Source organism: Hyalella azteca, unplaced genomic scaffold (genome assembly GCF_000764305.2).
Source record: "Hyalella azteca isolate HAZT.00-mixed unplaced genomic scaffold, Hazt_2.0.2 contig5577, whole genome shotgun sequence".
Lineage (NCBI taxonomy): Eukaryota > Metazoa > Arthropoda > Malacostraca > Amphipoda > Hyalellidae > Hyalella > Hyalella azteca.
In genome coordinates, this window is record NW_025935762.1 from 95,984 (window position 1) to 115,637 (window position 19,654).

At 39.4% G+C, this 19,654-nt stretch overlaps 1 protein-coding gene across 1 annotated transcript in view; it reads right to left on the minus strand.

The window, feature by feature from the left end:
- LOC108679729 (echinoderm microtubule-associated protein-like CG42247) overlaps positions 1–18,942 on the minus strand; it is a 43,376-nt gene extending 24,434 nt beyond the window's left edge. The window contains exons 1-7 of the mRNA XM_018168442.2: positions 16,630–18,942; positions 7,643–7,727; positions 6,400–6,580; positions 4,149–4,300; positions 3,892–4,004; positions 2,351–2,548; positions 1,894–2,010 (exon numbers count right to left, since the gene is read on the minus strand). Of these exons, the coding sequence (XP_018023931.1) occupies positions 1,894–2,010; positions 2,351–2,548; positions 3,892–4,004; positions 4,149–4,300; positions 6,400–6,580; positions 7,643–7,727; positions 16,630–17,247 (1,464 nt within the window). The 5' untranslated portion in view covers positions 17,248–18,942. The remainder of the gene's footprint in view (positions 1–1,893; positions 2,011–2,350; positions 2,549–3,891; positions 4,005–4,148; positions 4,301–6,399; positions 6,581–7,642; positions 7,728–16,629) is intronic.
- Positions 18,943–19,654: the final 712 nt, after the last annotated feature.

Consider the following 19,654-nt stretch of genomic DNA (forward strand, 5'->3'; position numbering starts at 1 on the left):
TCCAAAGAATTGTAAGATTTCCTAGCCATTAATCGTGAAAACATTGAAAAATACTACTTCATTTATATTCAATACAATTCCTAATAATAATTTTTGCAACAAGTTTACTTGTTCAGATTACAAGCAAAATGAAATTCTCCCTCAAATGTCAGAGGCACGAATGCTAACTTGATCAGACCGGAACAAAATTTTAAGCGAGAAGCGATCAGTCAAAAGAATTCACGGTGAATTTCATCTTCAGCCTGGTCAGTTCTTTCCGCCAGCAAAGTTATCGCATAAAAATAAATCATGTAAAACTTTGATTATATACCGAAAAAAACAATGCCGATAATTTCTAGACTCGTGTTTGACAAACTATTCCAGCTTTGCAGTTGGCTGGAGCAATGTCAGTGGCACAGAGTCAGTAGGTCATGAGCCATAGTGATTAACCTGTAGCTGAATGTGCGGCTCAATATTGGCTGGCTGGGGTAGTTTTGACTGTTCCGTGACGATGGGCATCGTATCGCTCAGATAACCTGACCCAATTGCTGGCCGTGGCCTTAATTGCCTATAAGGGCTGCATCTGTTGTTTAGATTAGCTGTAGCCTCTAATTTATAATCTTATCGACCTTGCTATCTCTTACTTAAGTAAAAGTTTATTGTCAATAACACATCCGTGCATTATTAGCTGTATAATCTGGCCGGGTCTGCACGCTAACTGATTGTAGGCTCCTCAGCTTCACCTTGGTTGTAAACTGCATCAAGCTTCTACACAACTCCAGTGTATAATTGACCCAGACTTCAACCTTTAAATTATTCTTACATTTAAAGTAAAGAGAATTTGGTTTCCAGATGTGAATTTCTTCCAGAATTCAAGTTTCAGTTTCAACTTCCCGAATGAATTTAATTTCACTCCTAACAGCAGAATTCAATAAATTTCATGTTAAAAACTTCATTTTCCTGCTTATTTAATAATTTTTTTAATAAACTTCATCAAATCCCGTACTTTTGCCGTCACATTTCGTTGTAATCCTTAAGCAAGCTAACATATATATTACGTAAAACATGGACATACTTTTTTAAATTCAAATTGATTTGAAAAGCTGTCACTGTTACTGGGTAATCGTACAGGGTGATTCATGAAAAATTCCTGATTTGGAAGCTCATTAAAAAACTAGTAAAGATATCATTGCAATATAAATTTTATTGAAAAAGCCATAGACTCAATTTTCATTTCATTTAGTTTAAAGATCATATCGGACAAATGACAGCCCCAATTATCAATTCATCCAATCGATTTTTAAAGTTCCGTTTAACTTGCAGAAGCATATTGACGGAAATGTTGGCGATGGCTTGGCGTATGTTTTTTCTTCAAATGAGGTAGAGTCCTTGCACAACCACTGTAAACAATTGATTTAAGATAACCCCGCAAAAAATCACACGTGAAGCCAAATTAGGGTATCGGGCTGGCCAGAGAAGGGCTGTGGTACTGATCGGTGTGGAGAACGCAGAAACGCCTCTCTAACTCTCTCTATACGTTTTCGGGTGTTGTGGCAGTCCTCTGACCTCCACACTCTCTAGCATTCACACTTCCACTTACCCTAAATGTGTTTTCCCACGTAACAATCGATTTCCGATTAGGAACCCGACCAGAGAGACGAATACGGCACCGAGTATGGAATGCTCGTTGACTAGCGATAATGGAACGGCCATTCGAAAAGAACGCCTAGACAGTCAACGTACGCTGCTCACTTGTCCAATGCATAGTGACAACTCACTAGGCGGGACAAAAAATTTATGCCCTTGCCTTTCATATTTCATACTATCCTGTTCTTTTCCTACAACATCTGGCTGCTTAGTAGGAAATTCAGAACAGGATGCTTCCAAAGCTTCCGTGACTCAACCTATACTCACGTCTTGCCCCCAGGGCGTCTGCAGTATTAGGTTGCCGCGCATTCTAAGCACCTGCCCCAGGTCGGCCACGACGTCCTCCCAAGCTTGTACAGTCTTCAGGTTTACCAACACGCTTCGCTGCAACACATTTGAGGCCGTGTGAGAAAATTTAACATATAAAAATCTTTTAGTATAGAATAATAAACCTTTAACTTGTATGTCAACATGGATAATTTTTCGTCTGAAGAATGCATGCCAACGCAATGTTCCAACGCTGACATTAATTACGACGAATTCAGTTCATCTTTAGAAATATATATTTCAATATTATTGTGTAAATGTAAGACTCGAATAAAACTTTGCACTCATGTTTCTTTCTATAACTTTGAAAAATACTCTTGAGTGTGCATTTTGGATTGGTGGAATCCAAAGAATGCATCAACTATTAAAGAAACAACAACTCGATAAATCATCATACCTCCTGCGTGTGGTCGAGCTGGTTGACGACAGTGATGGTGCGACCGTCCCTAGACCCAGGCTTGCCGCCGCCATTGGACTTATTGCTGTCGGCGCTGCTCTTCTGCACCTCCGCCGTGTCTTCGTTGCGGGCGCGGACTGACCAGTTGGGGGTGTTGCCCGCTCGCCAACTGGGGCGGATCTTGCCATACGCCAGGTTCTGAACCGGAAGAAAAGAATTTTGTGAACTGTTTGTTAATATTAGTACATTGATAAAAAACAGGAATAAAATCAATATTTGCGATATTAAAGCTACGTGATATTTATTTAGGGACTTTTAAGTCGGTCCAATCAGAAGTGGTAGATTCACTTTTGATTATTTCAAATGGATCTGTGAATTGATAAGTGAGATATTTCTCGTATATTCGAATGAATAAGCATATTTAAAGTACTAAAGTAATTTAAGTGAATGTTGAAAGTGAAGTTTCTGGGGATGATAAGTGCTATTGTTAACTGGGGAATAAAAGGAAGAACGGGTAAGATTTCATTGCCATCATTCGAGCTTTAACCCAAAAATTACTGCACATTAATGTTTTTTTTCTTGACCTTTTGTCGCTTAATGACTCACTTTGAGGGTCGCAAGTGACCCATTTGATTGATCAATTGATTTATTATACCAAGTAGCCTACCTGAAGATGTTGATGCTCCGAGTATGAACGCGTTCAAGAACAGACTAGACAAGGCCACGCAGAAGCATATATGCTTAGTCTAGAAATGTCTAGTAAACTACGGAATAACAAAGTCTAGAAACGATTTCAAACCACCGTCCGTTGAAAATATTTGATCAAAAGCATTTTTTTAGATCTGTGAACGTGTCACGAAAAGTACAAGAATCTGCGACAGGCCTATCCAGGCCTATTCTACAACGCCAAAGATACTATTCTATACAACTACTAAACTAAAGTTAATGAGCTACAGTGAGCGAGGAAGATTAATGAAGTGTATCGGGCGTAAGACAAGCGCTGTATTATAGATCGTAAAGAGTGTTGTTATGTATGTTAGCGAGGTAGCTGAGAGATGATAGTTTTTGGTGGGGTATCACGCAAATTAAGTAGCCACTGTGAGGAAAATTTGGGCAATGCGGCCTACATTTTGACGTTAAAATATACAGGCACAAGCAGGCCCCTCTCGCTGCAAGGGGATATATGCGTACCTTGACCGCTCATAGAAGAAAAAGTGATATATGGTCGGCGCTACGTATATATAATTTATTTTTCGCTGATAATAATTTGAGAGAGATGTAATAGATAATTTAAATTTTGGAATGGGATGGACGAGGAACAAATAAAAAAAAAGAAGAGAACCAAACTAGCATCATACTTGCACTCGCGACAGCCTGCGGTCGTAGTTTTACGTTGTTTATCGATCCAAGAGACATTTAAATTTAAATGTTATTGATCATAGAATATCTACTCAGGACACCAGAAGTTAAAATGTACAATAAGCTTGGACTTAAGAAATAAAAAGCAGTACTTATAAAATTAAATTGTAAAACAAACTTACTATGAATTTTCTATCCGAAGCAGCAACGTAAGACCCGCCGTCTTCAAGTTCCTCCAGTCGGTATTTCCTGGAGCCGTCCAAGCCGTAGACGTAGCGAGCTCCTCTGACAAGTCCTGGTGGTGCGGGAGGGTAATGCGTATCCATGATTAATGAAGACGGTTAAGTTAATATATCGTTACTTAAGGATGTTTACGCAGCAGTTAGTAAAGAGAAAATAGAGTTTTTGAGAAGAATATTGCAGAGCTGTCATCCCTCACCGATTCGGTCGGAAATTTTGTCACACAGTCCCTCGAGGTTGAGCACGTCGCGGCCAGGCTTGAAGGTGTAGTCGTAGCCTGGGTAATAGCGATCGCCGTTACGAAACACGCGGATGGTGCGTGGATGCCAAGGGTCTTTTTCCGCCGAGTTCCTTCAAATTAAAACGAAATTTTACCGATTAATGAAGATAATGTCTTCTTTGGAAATTCAGAACAACATTGAGAGGAATAATTTAAAACTTCTAGTATAAAAAGATAGATCTAAGGTTGTTAGCTAAAATGAGCCGGAGTTAGCTAGAAGAAAATCAATTTCAATTTTTAAACATGAATGTTGAGTAATGATTTTTAATCAATGATTCCAATCTTGGTCATTCTCTTCACACGTATTCCTTGAATTGCAAGGTAATCGAAAGAGTTATTTTAAACCTTCCAAAGAAGCCACCATAAGCAATCAATACCTCTTATTATGTAACCTCCAGAACACAAGACCAGTCACCTTTACGACCAGTAAGGCAATCATGGCGCTGACCCGAGACCATCGCTCGCACAAATAACTGTACGCTTCCTGTATCGGGTCAGGCTTAATTTGTGTGGCTGCAGTGAGGGTTAATGTGTGCTTCATTGCACCATAGATCACGGCTGCTGCATACGGTGTACTGGTTGCCCGAAGTGATTGTATATGATGCTGCTGGATATGGTGCTGCTGGATATGGTGCTGCTGGATATGGTGCTGCTGGATATGGTGCTACTGGATATGGTGCGGCTGGATATGATGTAGCTCGAATCAGCTATTTAACGACGGTCCTTCAATGAGATTTCCATTGAGATTAAAAAATTTCACTTCTATTTATTTTCAAATTTGCTAGGTCTTTAAAGCTAAACCCCTCGCGTGCGCTGCATAGTGTACAGGTGTGAGTATTATTATTTATTTGGAAATTTTTTACTTCATATCGAAGCGCTCCGTGTTTCTTAGAAATCTAATGCTGACTTCACACGGTTGTAAATAAGTACATTGAGGCTGAAGGCATGTTTCAGAGAAATATTCAGGTATCTTATCAACTCAGTCCACGGAGTTAAGTTCGCAATCATTGCAGTATATTATAAATCGCAGTATTTATATAAATAACAGGATCGTACAATACAACCAACTTATGATAAAAAGTTCGCCCTTGAACCATGCTTCTTCACAAATAAAATATGCAAAAATTCACGTTTCTTATCTTAATAACAAGACTCTTTTATGCTCCCCCACCTTGACCATAATTGCCCGCTATCTGCTCGCGTTATCGCAAGGTCTTCTTTACCTCACATTTTTATGAGTGAAAATGTGTCTCTAACAACCATGTGACCTTGAATTAATTTTTTTATCCACTGCCGAGCAAATGTTTTATGTTTGTTAAGGTTCCAGGGTACCGCCGTTTGTGGCTGTCAGGAAAGTGACGAGTTGTGTGTGCCGTTGTTTCAACCTCCCTCCTCGACAATCCCCCGCAATACCCTCATATTCCCTCAAACTCAACCTCAATCCTCAACCCCCACCCTCGAACACATTTCGCAACCCTTCTCCTTAATTAACCCCTCTCCGCTACTTCACCTCCTTAACCTCTTCCTCAAACCCCTCCTGGGCGGTACTGGTTACTCCACCAACTTACTGTATAGCGCTGTCAGTTTTGTAGCTTGTCCTTTATCTGATAATTTGCATTTAAGTTTGTGCTGTTTCCAGACACATCGCATAATTTCTCTCTGGATATTTAATTATATAATTTTCTCGAGCAGTGTATATTTTGAATTATTACTCGGAAATTATAACGATTCTTATGGATACGGTAACGATTCTTATTAGCTCCTAAGAATTTCGAAAATTCGCGTCCCTTTCTTTCATTAATTTTACTTTTAGTGATTTTACAGCTAGTATCTACAAGTGATTTAATTTACAAGTGATTTAATTGGCATTTTAACTCATTAATCGTAAATACATTGAATATTTTTTTCTATAAAATATTATTTATTACTTTCCGTTCGCGTGGCTTTGCGATTCTATAGCAGGGATCAATATTCTGGCGCTGTCAAATTTGCATACTAGGCCTACCAGTTATTGCAGTTTGGTTTCATTAATCTTATAAACTTAATTCTGGATGCGCATTGTCTCATATTATGGTTAGCGAACATAAAACTGAATTTTACGACCGCTCTAAGACATAGTTTTTAAATGATTACATTTTAATTGCGATATATAGCAATATTTCTCCCTTACTTGAAGAACTCATGATCATCCAATTGTAGTTCATACTGGATGCGCGAGTCATCCTTGCTCCTGCGCTTGGATGACTTCATCCCGCGCTCGGAGCGCGGTGTGTTGACCGCAGACACCGTCCTGCTGGCCTGCGCTGGCGGCGGCAGGGCGCTTCGTGACACGCTGCGCCGCATCGGGGGAGCTGGGCACGTAGATGGGCATGACCTCAGTGAGATATTATATAGAGGGACGGTCAGAACATCGGGGGAGCTGGGCACGTAGATGGGCATGACCTCAGTGAGATATTATATAGAGGGACGGGCAGAACATCGGGGGAGCTGGGCACGTAGATGGGCATGACCTTAGTGAGACATTATAAATATAAACGACTTCGGGTGAGCTGACAAGTGGATAGACATGACCTCAATGAGATGTTCTAAAAATAAACAAACAAAACGACATCTGAACACTCTTGCCGTTGGGCTATCGTGTCCAAATATTTCACTCTGGCATTTGTTAAGAAGCATAAATTCTCATGCATAGATTTGAGACGTGGGGTTATTAAACTACTACTTCTATGTTGACGATACAATTTTAAACTTTTTAATAATACCACATGACTTTATTCAACACTCGAAGTTGCCTTCTTTCTTCCACTGGAAATATTGTTTAATTTGAAAATTAAACATTATTGTGCAATGAGAAATAGGTACACTTATTTGAAATTAAAAAGAGAGTATTAGCGTAATTGATAAGCTGGAATACATAAAACTGTCACTTGCCCACCAGCAAGACAATAAAGTTTGTGAGGAGTGACAGCTTGTCACTTGCCCACCAGCAAGACAATAAAGTTTATGAGGAGTGTCAGCTTGTCACTTACCCACCAGCAAGACAATAAAGTTCGTGAGGAGTGTCAGCATGTCACTTGCCCACCAGCAAGACAATAAAGCTCTTTAGGGGTGTCAGCTTGTCATTTGCCCACCAGGAAGACAATAAAATTTATGAGGAGTGTCAGCTTGTCACTTGCACACCAGCAGAACAATAAAGTTTGGAAGCAGTGTCAGCTTGTCATTTGCCCACCAGCAAGACAATAAAGTTCGTGAGGAGTGTCAGCTGCCCACCAGCAAGACAATAAAGTTCGTGAGGAGTGTCAGCTTGTCATTTGCCCACCAGCAAGACAATAAAGTTCGTGAGGAGTGTCAGCTTGTCACTTGCCCACTAGCAAGACAATAAAGTTCGTGGGGTGTGTCAGTTTTTAACTCACCGTTGTTGAGAGGCGGTAGCGGCGGGGGGGCTTCGTCGTAGAGGTCCTGTCCCTTGGGCCCCGTAATGTGATACTCATCCGAGTTCTGGAGAAAACGGATGTGAAATAAGATGACTTTTATGAACATAACTTTGAAAAAATACAGATATTTCAGCAATGGTTCTCCATGTTTGACGTGTTATATTCATTGGTAGATATCAGATAACTTCTTGAAGGTAACTTTGAAGTAATCACTGATATTCCAGAAATAATTCTCTACTCTGGATATAATCAGTCAGGTTTGGGATAGCATTTCTCTAGCGCAATCTCTTTCAAGATTGTGAAACGTATAAGGTTGGTCATTTTTTCATGTGGCCAATGATTTTTTATTTTTGAATTAAGTGGCAGCGTTACTTATAATCAAATCACTAGCTGGCATCAATGGCATACGAACGGATTCTTATTGTAAAATATATGTTACTAAGAAACGCTGAACTCAAAGTCAGGAACGTTCGAAGATAGTCAACTGGGTGCAATTGTTGAAGAAAATGTTTGATGATCATGGACAAATAAGAGGAGATTGATTGAACAGATTGTGGGCCTTCTCATCTGAGTAGAAGTAAGATTAGAAGAATTATAATTTAATTTCATAGATAACACAATTCATAGTAGTGAAATAAATGAAAATCAGTGCATGAGCGACTGGGCGGAGAATGGCGTAGGCAACCACTTTGAATGTGCTAGAATTACGAGGCAGCGTTCACATCGGAGAACGCTACTTGTTTACTTAAAGTTTGAGGGTTGGGGAGTGTTCAGGTTAAGTTAATTAAAGGTGTGTTAAAGTTAAAGTATTCAGGTTAATTTAAGAGTGTGGTTAAGTTAAAGTGTTCAGGTTAAGTGAAGTGTAAAAGTGAAATGAGGTGCTCAAGTGAAAGGAATTATAACCAACAGGTATTTCGACGCTTTAAAGTTCATGATTTTTTTCGGATGGGGAGATGGGAATATTTTAGTCCATGTATGGTACAAATGCAGCACACTTTAAGCAATATAATACTAAAGCATACTTGAAAGTATAATAAAAAATTTAATCTGAACCAAATATAAGTGGGATTACACTTATTTCATTGAGTAATTTTGTTACTAACTCTTGTCGTAAAGAATGTGGTTAGAAATGCTCTAATTACTTTTATTTTCATTTGTACTACGCAGTATACTTCTAAATCACTTACGTTTGGCACAAAAATATTTCTGCTCCGAAAAATTAGTATAGTTTTGAAAAACGTTTCTAAAAACGTTTTCACTATTTTATAATCTGTAAAAGCCCCTCAAATTCTTCCACTAACTATGCAGCTAAATAAACTTTGAACGAGATTTAGTAGCTCGATGAGCATTACAATCACCGGTCACGTTGAACTATCTATACGAACAGGGACCCAACTGTTCCCTTCTTTGGTCAAGTTTGCCCCATATAAGCATTATTTTTTTGCCACGAGAGAATACCTATCATATGTTAATTACCAGTAAAATAAAAAATAGCAGGAGCTCAGGCGTGTAAGATTTATTCGGAATTTTGACTCACCACGTTCAGTTTGGGTACTACATATTTTACGTTCGATCGCTTAGGTTTCGGTGACGCCATTCGCTTTGCGCCAATCGCTTTTTTATTGTTCTTCTTTTTCTCTGGAGCCTTGGGATTGTCTATTTCTACTTCTTTCTCATCTAATTCTCTTTCCATTTCGTCTTTCTCACTCCTGTTGTCTTCGTTTTCAGTCAACTGCATGGATTGCGGTCGCTCCTCATCAGGCGATGCTTCTTGCTCCTGCTCTATTTCTGGGGGCGTTTTGACAGCTTCTTCCTCTGCTTCAGTCATTGCTCGCTTTTTATTAGAAAAATTAACAGCTGAGACGTCAACAAAATTTAACGAGTTGCCGATTAATTGACACTCTGACTGAAATGTTCAAATGAAATGATTAGTTTCTATGGCTGAAGAAATTTGAAGAAATTCCAATTTTTTTGAGATTTTCTGCAATCAATTTTGTCCACTTAGAGCGAAAAATCTTCGTTTTACCCTAATTTTTTGGGCCATTCCTGTTGGCACATGGTCCCTCCAAGGTTAAACTTGCATCCTAAAAGAAGGGTAAAATATATTCTTCTATGTGGGTGTAAAATACGAATACCAAGTTACTGCGGCAGCTATAAACTCCATCCTGCTGAAGAAGCCATGTCTCTCAAAGCTCATATTATCCTCAATGACTCAAGGGCCCACGCAAAGTATGGACGTTATCTACGTTACTTACGCTTCCAGGAAACTGTGAGTAAATCACCAACGCTCTTTGTGTAAACAGCCGCCATCAGTCACGACCAGCTACTCCGGCTCACAGTTATCCTCTTCTAAAGTAGAAACTTCCTCTGTTTAGAGCGAGGAGTTCCAGTGAATGGGTGGGTTTAGGGGCTTCATTATTCAAGTCTGGTAATTTGTTACGTAATTTATCAGTCAGCATTACTGTGGAAGGCGAGGATGACCGTGGTCAGGCGCTTGACGTGACCGCCCTAATCTAGGTAATTGGTCCCAACCGCCCGCTGGTGCTGCTCGGTCATGCTTGTGCTTCACACAGAAGCCTCAATGAACAATGCCAGCCCTCTGATGGCAGGCCTTCATGCTAGGAAATTAAATAATACGGGAACCGGAAGTTATCAATGATCGTGGTTCTGCATCCCACGTGCTACGGGTGACTTTTGTTCGAAATATTATTTATGATTTACGAGTACCAATGAATGCAGCAGCTACCAAAGTATTTATTACATGAGAGCTGGTTTTCGATAAAAATGAGACAGTTACTGTGGCTACGAGTTGGAAATTTTTTTTGTTGATAGATTTTTTAATTATAATATTACTTCAGAGTTTTTATAAAACATCAACTATAAAACAACAACTATTTATAAAACAACGTCAGTTATGGAAAGATCGGGTTCCAAAGGCCGGATCCCTTGTGAATCAAGTCACGAAAAATTCAAGAATCGGCAAAAGGCCATGGGCCTATTTCTTCAGTGCCGACACTTCTATTGTATTCTTCTATTCTAACAACTATTTATATTAGTTAGTTTAATTTCAGGTCTAAAATCCGTAGAGTTTTTTCTCCACCTTTCCCGCACAAGTGTTTTGGGAGTTGTCGTTGAGAGGCGAGGGTGCGTTCATGAATTTTTAACGTGATATACCCATTTGCTCATTTATTTTATTTAAATACCGAAATTCAATAACTATTTTTCATAACCCCAAGGTTGAGTGAAGCTAAATTTTTCGAAAAATGAAAAATCTGGATACGAAGGATCAAACAAACCTGGATCGTTAATTACACCTAAAGTAAGCGTTATTGATGGGTAATCTCTGGTTACATGGAAACGGGAATATTTACGCAAATTTTAAGCTAATTTTTCAATTCATTAAGGCGTTCATTCTCGATCGAGAACAAAGTTTTCGCACATTTAGGGAGAAAGTTGGACAACGTTTTTGCATAAGCGATTGATGTTAGGATTTCAATTTGACGCTTGCGTGCAATTTCATAAGTTAAAAAAGTTCTGAGATGAAAACTTCGATGTACGGTCGTTCCTGCTGCTGCCTGATAATTTTTTTCAGAGCAACAGCTCGATCAAAACAATCTCATGAAGTTGGTCATTGCAATCGTTCATTTAGTTTCAAAATTTAATTCCATATCATTGTGAATCTAATTTTCTCACATAATTGAATATATTAGTGATTCTGTGGACGATCGGGTTTATCAGAGATTGAACACGCAATATTGGCGTGCTATATACGAGATCGGAGAATCGTCATTAAAATACCATGCAAAGTAACGCCTTTTCTGTTAAAATAAATTTATCGTCGCGGAAAAATGCTGACAATTTGTTTGTTTAAAAATATTGAATTATTGAAAATTATCTTCGTTATTTCGTCATGAATTCGAGTAGCAAAACTTGCCTAATTCCATTGTAAAATTTAGCCAGTCATTTCATTAATTTTAAAGTGATTTATTAACGTATGAATAAATGTTTAGGTGAAGCATTAGTGTGCATGCACGACAAGATGTAAGTGTGGCAACATAATGCTTATTGCGCCAAGCGAGCTTTACTGCGTATTAGTTTAGTACATTCCAGCGTTTAAATCTGAAGAGGAAATTGATATTTTTACACCGACATTAGTTGTGTCAAAGAAGAAAGCAAGTGTTAAAAGCCGCCCATTAAAAATCTTCCTCTTACCACAAAACGAGAGAAAAACATGTCAATTGAGGTCTCCTGAGCGCGCTTCAATTCAATGAGATTCAGGTCAGTTCTTGCTCTCGATTTCTGAACGGGATTAATTTACAGTGATTTTTAATACAGTTAAGGCATGATTTATTGGGTCCTGACCGCTGAAAAGTAAGGATCTAAGAACGCATCCGTATTGTTTAGAGCTAATTCCTCGTCAACCTCCCGTCACTTCCAACATTCTGTGCCCACTTTTGAATGGATAAATTCCTTATGCCCTATTGTGTTGGCATGGCAAGGAAAAATGGATATGAAATATTATATCATTACTATTTCATCGATGGACACTTTATTTATTCTGAATTATACGCTAAAACATAATCTTCAAAAAACAAAAATCAATGATCAGCTGGAATTATCACAATTTGCGTTGAAATATAATATTTCAATATAATATTTTGGGTTTGTGAGAGATTGAACACGCAATCTTGGCGTGCTATATACGGGATCGGATAGCCATTTACTACAGAGAATCTAGAGAAAGAAATGTGCCTAAAATTCTTGAAGAGAAATGGTTTCCTGATAAACTCACTCCTCACCGTCTCAGCGCTAACTGCATGCAGAGGAGCGACGCCTGTGTTATATAGGCGTGACCTGACGATGTCAGGCCAGGACCTTCACTTCGGTTACGCTCGTCCTTGGCACTTCCCTGTAACTAGTGTGCGACCCGGGGCACTGCCACGGTTTATATGGTGCACCTTCACTACCAGGTCCTTGAGCTTGCTTTTAATTGAGGCTTTGTAAACAACTTATACAGAGCGTTGGATTAGCTTAGCGTTCCGTCAACAACTGGTATTGGTTAAAGAATGACAAATAGTGCATCATCGAAGCACGTGATGCCACAATAATAATAGACTTTCAACAACAGCATTGTACACAGCGTGAAGAGAAATTATTTGTGACCTTGGGGTTACGTGCTCTACAGTTAACGCCTACACTAGGGCATTTAGTGTCAATTATGTTAGGTTTGTTAAAGTTAATGACTGTGCGAATGAGAACTATGCTTCGAACAGCTGCGCGGTGCATTTGCTCGCTGCTTAAAGAAATATTACGAAAAAAAACAGCGCTGGAACTCTCACTTTATATGGTCACAGCACATTGACGCGAACAGATCTCCATGCGTACATTAATTTGAAATTACGCGAAAACCTACGTATATTTATGCCTGCAATTTTCACTAATTTAAAAACCATAAGAAATTTCGCTAGCATATTATCAAGATGCAATGTTAGTGCATGTGAGCTTTCATTCATAATTGAGTACAAGTTTTCTTTGAATACAGGACAGCTTATTAATGAAAATATTCGATAAGCACTGACCTCCCTTATTAGCTTTAAATCACACACAGATAACTTAGTGGGACTTTGACCTTTGACTCAGGTGTATTATATTATATTTGGCTTTAAAAAATGGGCGGATCATTGCTACGCGCATAAAGTGTGTTACTATTCGGACAATGTAGTGCATTATTTTTCCTAGTGTAAACTTTTTTCTGCCAGCGCTGCAGGCGTTCACCACTCGAGATCAAACGTTTGTGGACGCCGATGACTGCTGACAAGGCAAGTGTTGTCGTAATTGTTCCGGTGCTCTCTAGCGCAAACCAAGTTAAATATCGGAATATATAAGTAAAACTGAATATTTAAGTATACATGAACATATAAGTATATATGAATATATAAGTATATTTGAATATATAAGTATATATGAATATATAAGTATATATGAATATTTATGTTTAAATGAATATTTAAATATATCTGAATATTTGAGTAAAATCTGAATATTCAAGTGGAATTTGAATATTCAAGTAAAATATCGGGATATATAAGTAAAATCTGAATATTTAAGTAAATCTGAGTATTTAAGGATAATCGAAATATTTAAGTAAAAACTGAATATTTAAGCAAAATCTGAATATTTCAGCAAAATATCGGAATGTTTAAGAAAAATTTGAATATATAAGTAAACTCTGAATATATAAGTAAAATCTGAATATATAAGTAAAATCTGAATATTTGAGTAAATCCGTATATATGAGTAAAATGTGTTTTTTTTACACCGCCAACACTTTATGCACTCGCTCGCCATTACTCTGTGCCCTGGCCCTTATAGATGACCACCCCGAACGTAACTATACAATATTTATAGACTCCAAAAGCGTAGTGCAGGCCCTGAGAACCTACAACAGCAAACATCCTATCATCTTGGAAATTCTGGCCTGGCTTTTGCGCCTGGTGGAGGCGGGAAAAACGATAAGCATCTGCTGGGTCCCGGGACACGTGGGGTGCGGGGAAACGACAGGGCGGATGAGGCGGCGGTGGGCGCTACCTCGTCGGACACGGCCATTTATAGGGAGGACGTCCCATGTCAAGACCACTACCCCCGCATCAGGACCAGCGTTCACCATATATGGTGCAAGCTGTGGCTGAACACGAGAAACAATAAACTGAGAACAATCAAGGACAGTGTATCAGCATGGAGCTCATCGTACCAGAGATCTCGACAAATGGAGATAGCGCTGTGTAGACTGAGGATTGGCCATACGCGCCTCACTCATGGCTACTTGATTGAGCGGCGTCCTATACCATATTGTGACGACTGCCTGGTACCCCTGACAGTTCTGCATGTCTTGGCGGAGTGCCCTAGCCACAACGACATCCTACAAAATTGCTACCCCAACACATCCGCCCTTGATCATGACGAGATGCTCACTGGAATGCTGCGGGACGACCGGCGAAGTAACTTCGAAACCGATAACCTTAGACGATACCTGATGGAATGCAACCTGCTGCCAGAGATTTAGCATGACCTCGTAACGTCACCGCCTGTCGGTCATATGCACTTGCACCACCGCCTTTCGCGTGACTATAAGTGCACCTTCCCATCACCTAGACCAAGCCTCACTAAACTTATGCTGGAGCTGATAGGTACATGAAGCCGGAGCGGACCCTCACTCCATGAGCAGGGAATCTACCGCCCAGCTCCTGCGCCTAAAATGGATCAGGCTATAAGCCTTGAAGACGGAAGAGACCAAACATCTTTGAAGTAGCTGAAGATCTCACCTCCGGTGCAAAATAGATAGCTATCTGAAGCGCTAGTAAATCCTCTACTACTACTACTACTACTACTACTACTGCTACTACTACTACTACTACTACTACTACTACTACTACTACTACTACTCGCTCGCCATTATGGAATCCTGCTTTACCTTTAATTAATTCCATAACACTCTGAGACTATGTCAATTATTTATCTTCAGGAAGAACTTTTTGAGAAAAATACATTACATACATAGAAATACAAAAAATTTTCTGCATGTTAAAATTCTTACAACACCTGCGCCTACAACACCTGCGTTGTTGTAGGCGCAGTAACGCCGTTACTACTGCGTTGCAGCAGCGCAGTAACGCCGTTACTACTGCGTTGCAGCGGCGCAGTAACGCCGTTACTACTGCGTTGCAGCGGCGCAGTAACGCCGTTACTACTGCGTTGCAGCGGCGCAGTAACGCCGGTACTACTGCGTTGCAGCGGCGCAGTAACGCCGCTCTTCCATGAACCAGTCACCGAAAAGTACGTCATCGATCCCACGTGGCGCTGCTCGCCCGTGTTCAGACACTCCAACATACTTCAGATGGTCTTGTGATCTCACAGTTATTATAAACGTAATAAGTTATCCATGCATTCATACGTGGCGCTCGAATATACTTTAAGCGACAAACTTACGTCGAGCGTATCTATTTTTTCATTAGAGTGCAGCCTCGTGGGTATGTCAGGCAAAAGAACTATTTAATCGATATCATACGATGCTTTGCTTAAAAACAGGGATTGTGCATCACAAATGTGTCATAATGCAAAGTCATCGCGGGATTGATCTGCTATCGGTAGGAAATTACTGTATAATGTAAAGTAAGTCCTGAAATGCTTCATAATAAACATAGCTCATTTTAAATCCAGAAACTATTCTGCATAAATAAACATGCTGTATTATTCCTTCTTAGCAGCACACTAAATTTACCGTTCATCTGGTCTCAGAATAAAACATTTAGACACTACTAACTTTAGGAATATAACGATACGCAAGCTAATGTAAACATTATCCAGAACAACATCCCAATTTTTATTATTGAAGTCCATCACATCTCCACGGCAACCATTTAAGCAACAACATGTGTTGCTCTGTAATTTCATTCGCGTGCCGACCGTGTACAAGAAGATGTATCGAGGAAGTGATTTCGTTTTATATTCATAAATGTCCATCAGCTGGTGATTAGTCAACTGGTGATCAATCAGCTGCTGATCTATTGCGTTTGCATTGATCAGAATATAGTCTTCCCATTCTCGACATCGATCTCTCATGCACTCATCATGAGAACATCTGACATTGATGTTATTCTTCGGCTATTTCTGTTATTCAGTTAACTATTTAGTTTATTTTTTCCCGTGCAATTAATATGCTCGTATCTGAGGCAAGAAGATATTGTTTGCTACACAGGAAAGCGGTGCCTCAGCCGGGCATCGCTTATAGTAACACACCAAGGATGACGAAAGAAATAGCTTGTGAATCATGAATGGTATAGGTACACGTTTCTAATAACTTGCGTCCTGACAGCCTTCCTACTTATGCGCGGAAAACAAAACGTATGTTAGTACGATTATTGAATGTGGACAACGCAAGCACATGCAATCTCTAGAAAAGAACTTACCTTCGACTCAGGGTCTTCTTCCGATTCCATGACTCGGGCTTTTTCGGATTCAGATTTAGAGGGGACGAGCTTTTTAACGCCTTTGGCCTTCATATTATTATGTGTTTCATCTTTGGTTTCGTTTATCGCTTCTGGACCAGAGTCCAAACTGGAAGCATTTTTTCCCGCATTAGATTTTGATTTTATTTGAATGTCAGCCATTTCTGGGGTATCCGGAATTCTGTTTCTACTAGAAAATCCGTTGAACAAAGAACTTTCAGCCACAACTTCGGGTGATACCATAGGTTTCTCGATCCTCTCTTTCTTTTTTGGCTGCGAAACTTTATTGAAAGAGGATGTTTTTTTGCCTCCTGACTTTTGGCTATTCTCGGTCTTGGTTTCCTGTTTTTTGGTTGGATTCTGTGTATTTTTCTTCTTGTTATTTTTTAATGTAGGTAGTTTATTCTTTGCCGTGCTTTGTGTCGGATGCCAAGTGTTGTTCCAGTAGTCGTCCATGCCAATATAGAGCTTCTCATCGTCTTCATCTTCGTCGCTCTCAGGTTTCGTAATTTTGATGATCGGAAGCTCAAGTTTAACAGGGGGATACTGCTGCACTATGGCCTCATTCCCCTTTGCCATTTTGGATTGCACGAGCCCCCCGAATTCATCTGTCAACCGAGAATAATGTGGCTTTAAGATTTCAGGTTCAATATCTTCACTGAAACCTATTTTATACGAATTTTCAGCTGCAACCAATGGATAAATTACAGAATTTATTCGCGATTGATGATTGAAAATTTCCCTGTCGTCTTGAGTCAATGCTGGCTCTAAAAATACCTTTTCCCGCACATCGGTTAATGTATCTTTAGCCGATTGATCATGTCCTGGTTTTAAAGTATGCACTGGTTTTTCAATGCTAAATACTGCATCAACTTTTTCCTGAACCGATCTCAAATTTGATCGATTAGCATTCGATAAAACTGAAGATGGGACTTTCTTATTAAGTTTTCTAGAAGCTTGATGTTTTGGCACATATCCGAGTTTCGATTTCTTTTGATACCTCAGGAGGAACTTGTGTTTTATCAGTTCATTTTCGTTGCCGTTATTGAACTTTACGCGTTTAGGAGTACTCACAAAAATAGACTTTCTGTTCAGAGGCTTTTTATGAAATTTAGGCCCATTTCGAGTATCAGGTTCATCTATATCGAAACGGATTCTCTTCTTATTTATCCGTTTACCCACGTCAGGAAATTCGAGTTCCAAATTTTGCGAATGAGTAATGGATGATTTGAGGTTTTTTGTTGACGATGACTTCAACTTCCTATCTTTCTTTAGAATACTGTTCGTATTTCCTACTTGGGATGATTCAATTCTCGCTTGGTGTCCTGGCAATTTTTTACGACGCTTGATTTCAGTGGGCCTTCGTTTCGCTGACTTTTTTGTCTTTTTAACATCCACGAAGCCTCGCACTATTCTATCAGACGGCGAGTTGATAGGCAGTAACAAAGCTGAAGTGAACCCTAATCCAGTTTGCCTGTTCTTCTTCTGTGCCTGATTCTCTAGAATTTTCCTAGTAAGACTTTCATGGTTATCAACGGATACCCTTATCTCCTCATTAAATAAACTGAATTCTGGAAATTTATTGTTGGATTCGGACAAGTAAGTGGGGGCTGGAGCGATGGTTTCAAAATTCGTAATTGAAGATGTAATGAATTCTGTTTTCTTTTTTTCTTCATTGTTCCACCAAGTGCCGGATGTGAACGACTCCGGTCCATCAGACGGCAGATGATGAACTTGATCTATTAAATTGTGATCATCAGGACTGGAGTTGCGATGCTCATCAAAAGTGTCTTCTGTTGGCGCAAAAGCGTTAGACTCGATGAGTTTATTTGTTGAATCATCAATTAATTTTATTCTTTCTTCGTTCTCCTTCTCTTCGATCAACTTTTGTAAATTATCTCTTAGTTTTTGCCGGTTTCTCTCTCGTCGGGATTCGACTCTCTGCGCGAAAGACGGCTCAAAATGAATAAAAGGATAACGCTCCCTGTTAACGGACAACGCACGAGAGATCACCCGATCATGTTTGGCCGCGCTCGGTTTTGGCAAAGATCTTCCACCTCTAAATTTATGAATCCGTTTTTTCTTTGAATTTACTTCTCCAGTCTTACGGTTTCGAATGCTATCACTTTTACTCCTAAGTATTGGCGGTGCGAGGCTCTCATCTAAATCAGAATCTCTGCCACTCACTCCTTCACTGACACTTGTTGTTGTATTTCCCCGATCAAAAGTACCGTCGTCTGCGTGTGAGGTCGCAAGAGTTTTCGAAGCATCACTGTTCGCCCAGGGCGCGCCGCCTTCACTGCTCGCATTCGTCAGGGCATCGTGCGCACCATCGCTCGCCGAGACACCTGCTGCTTTAGCAACGGCGCTGTTGCTGCTCCCAACAGACTTTCGTTTGCTGGATATCGATCCCATTTCTACCGCCTAAACCTCTTGTTTACGAGTCTGTTTAATAATGTAGAGAAAGCATTTGCTATAATTAAATGATATATTAGCATAGTATTGTTTTTTTAGGCAACAATACGTAGTCGAAAGTGTTGGCTTGAAAAATTAACTTACGGCAGTCAAAGCTAAACGTTTAAATCTGATTTAACTTATGGTTATATATGGTATTATTCATTTTAACAGGATTATTAATTGTAAATAACAAGAAATTATATATGAGATGAAATTTTTCAGAAGTTAACTTTGATTTTTAAAACATTCCACGTGCCCCAATTTCTATATAACCATTCCTCATCTCTAATTTGACATTTATCAAAACATGGAGCAGTGTAAATCATTTCATCAATGGCGAACATTTTAAAATAATTCAAAGTCTTTGAACCCACGACCCTGATATATTTCTTTGCAGCTCGACAAAAATTTTGACATTATTAATTCTAGCATTTTTCCTATGCACGCCCTATGTATATACTATTCGAGCGCTACTAAGCATTGAATCAGCCTACTTTTACTACAGAAATCGTCAGAAGAAAAAAAATCA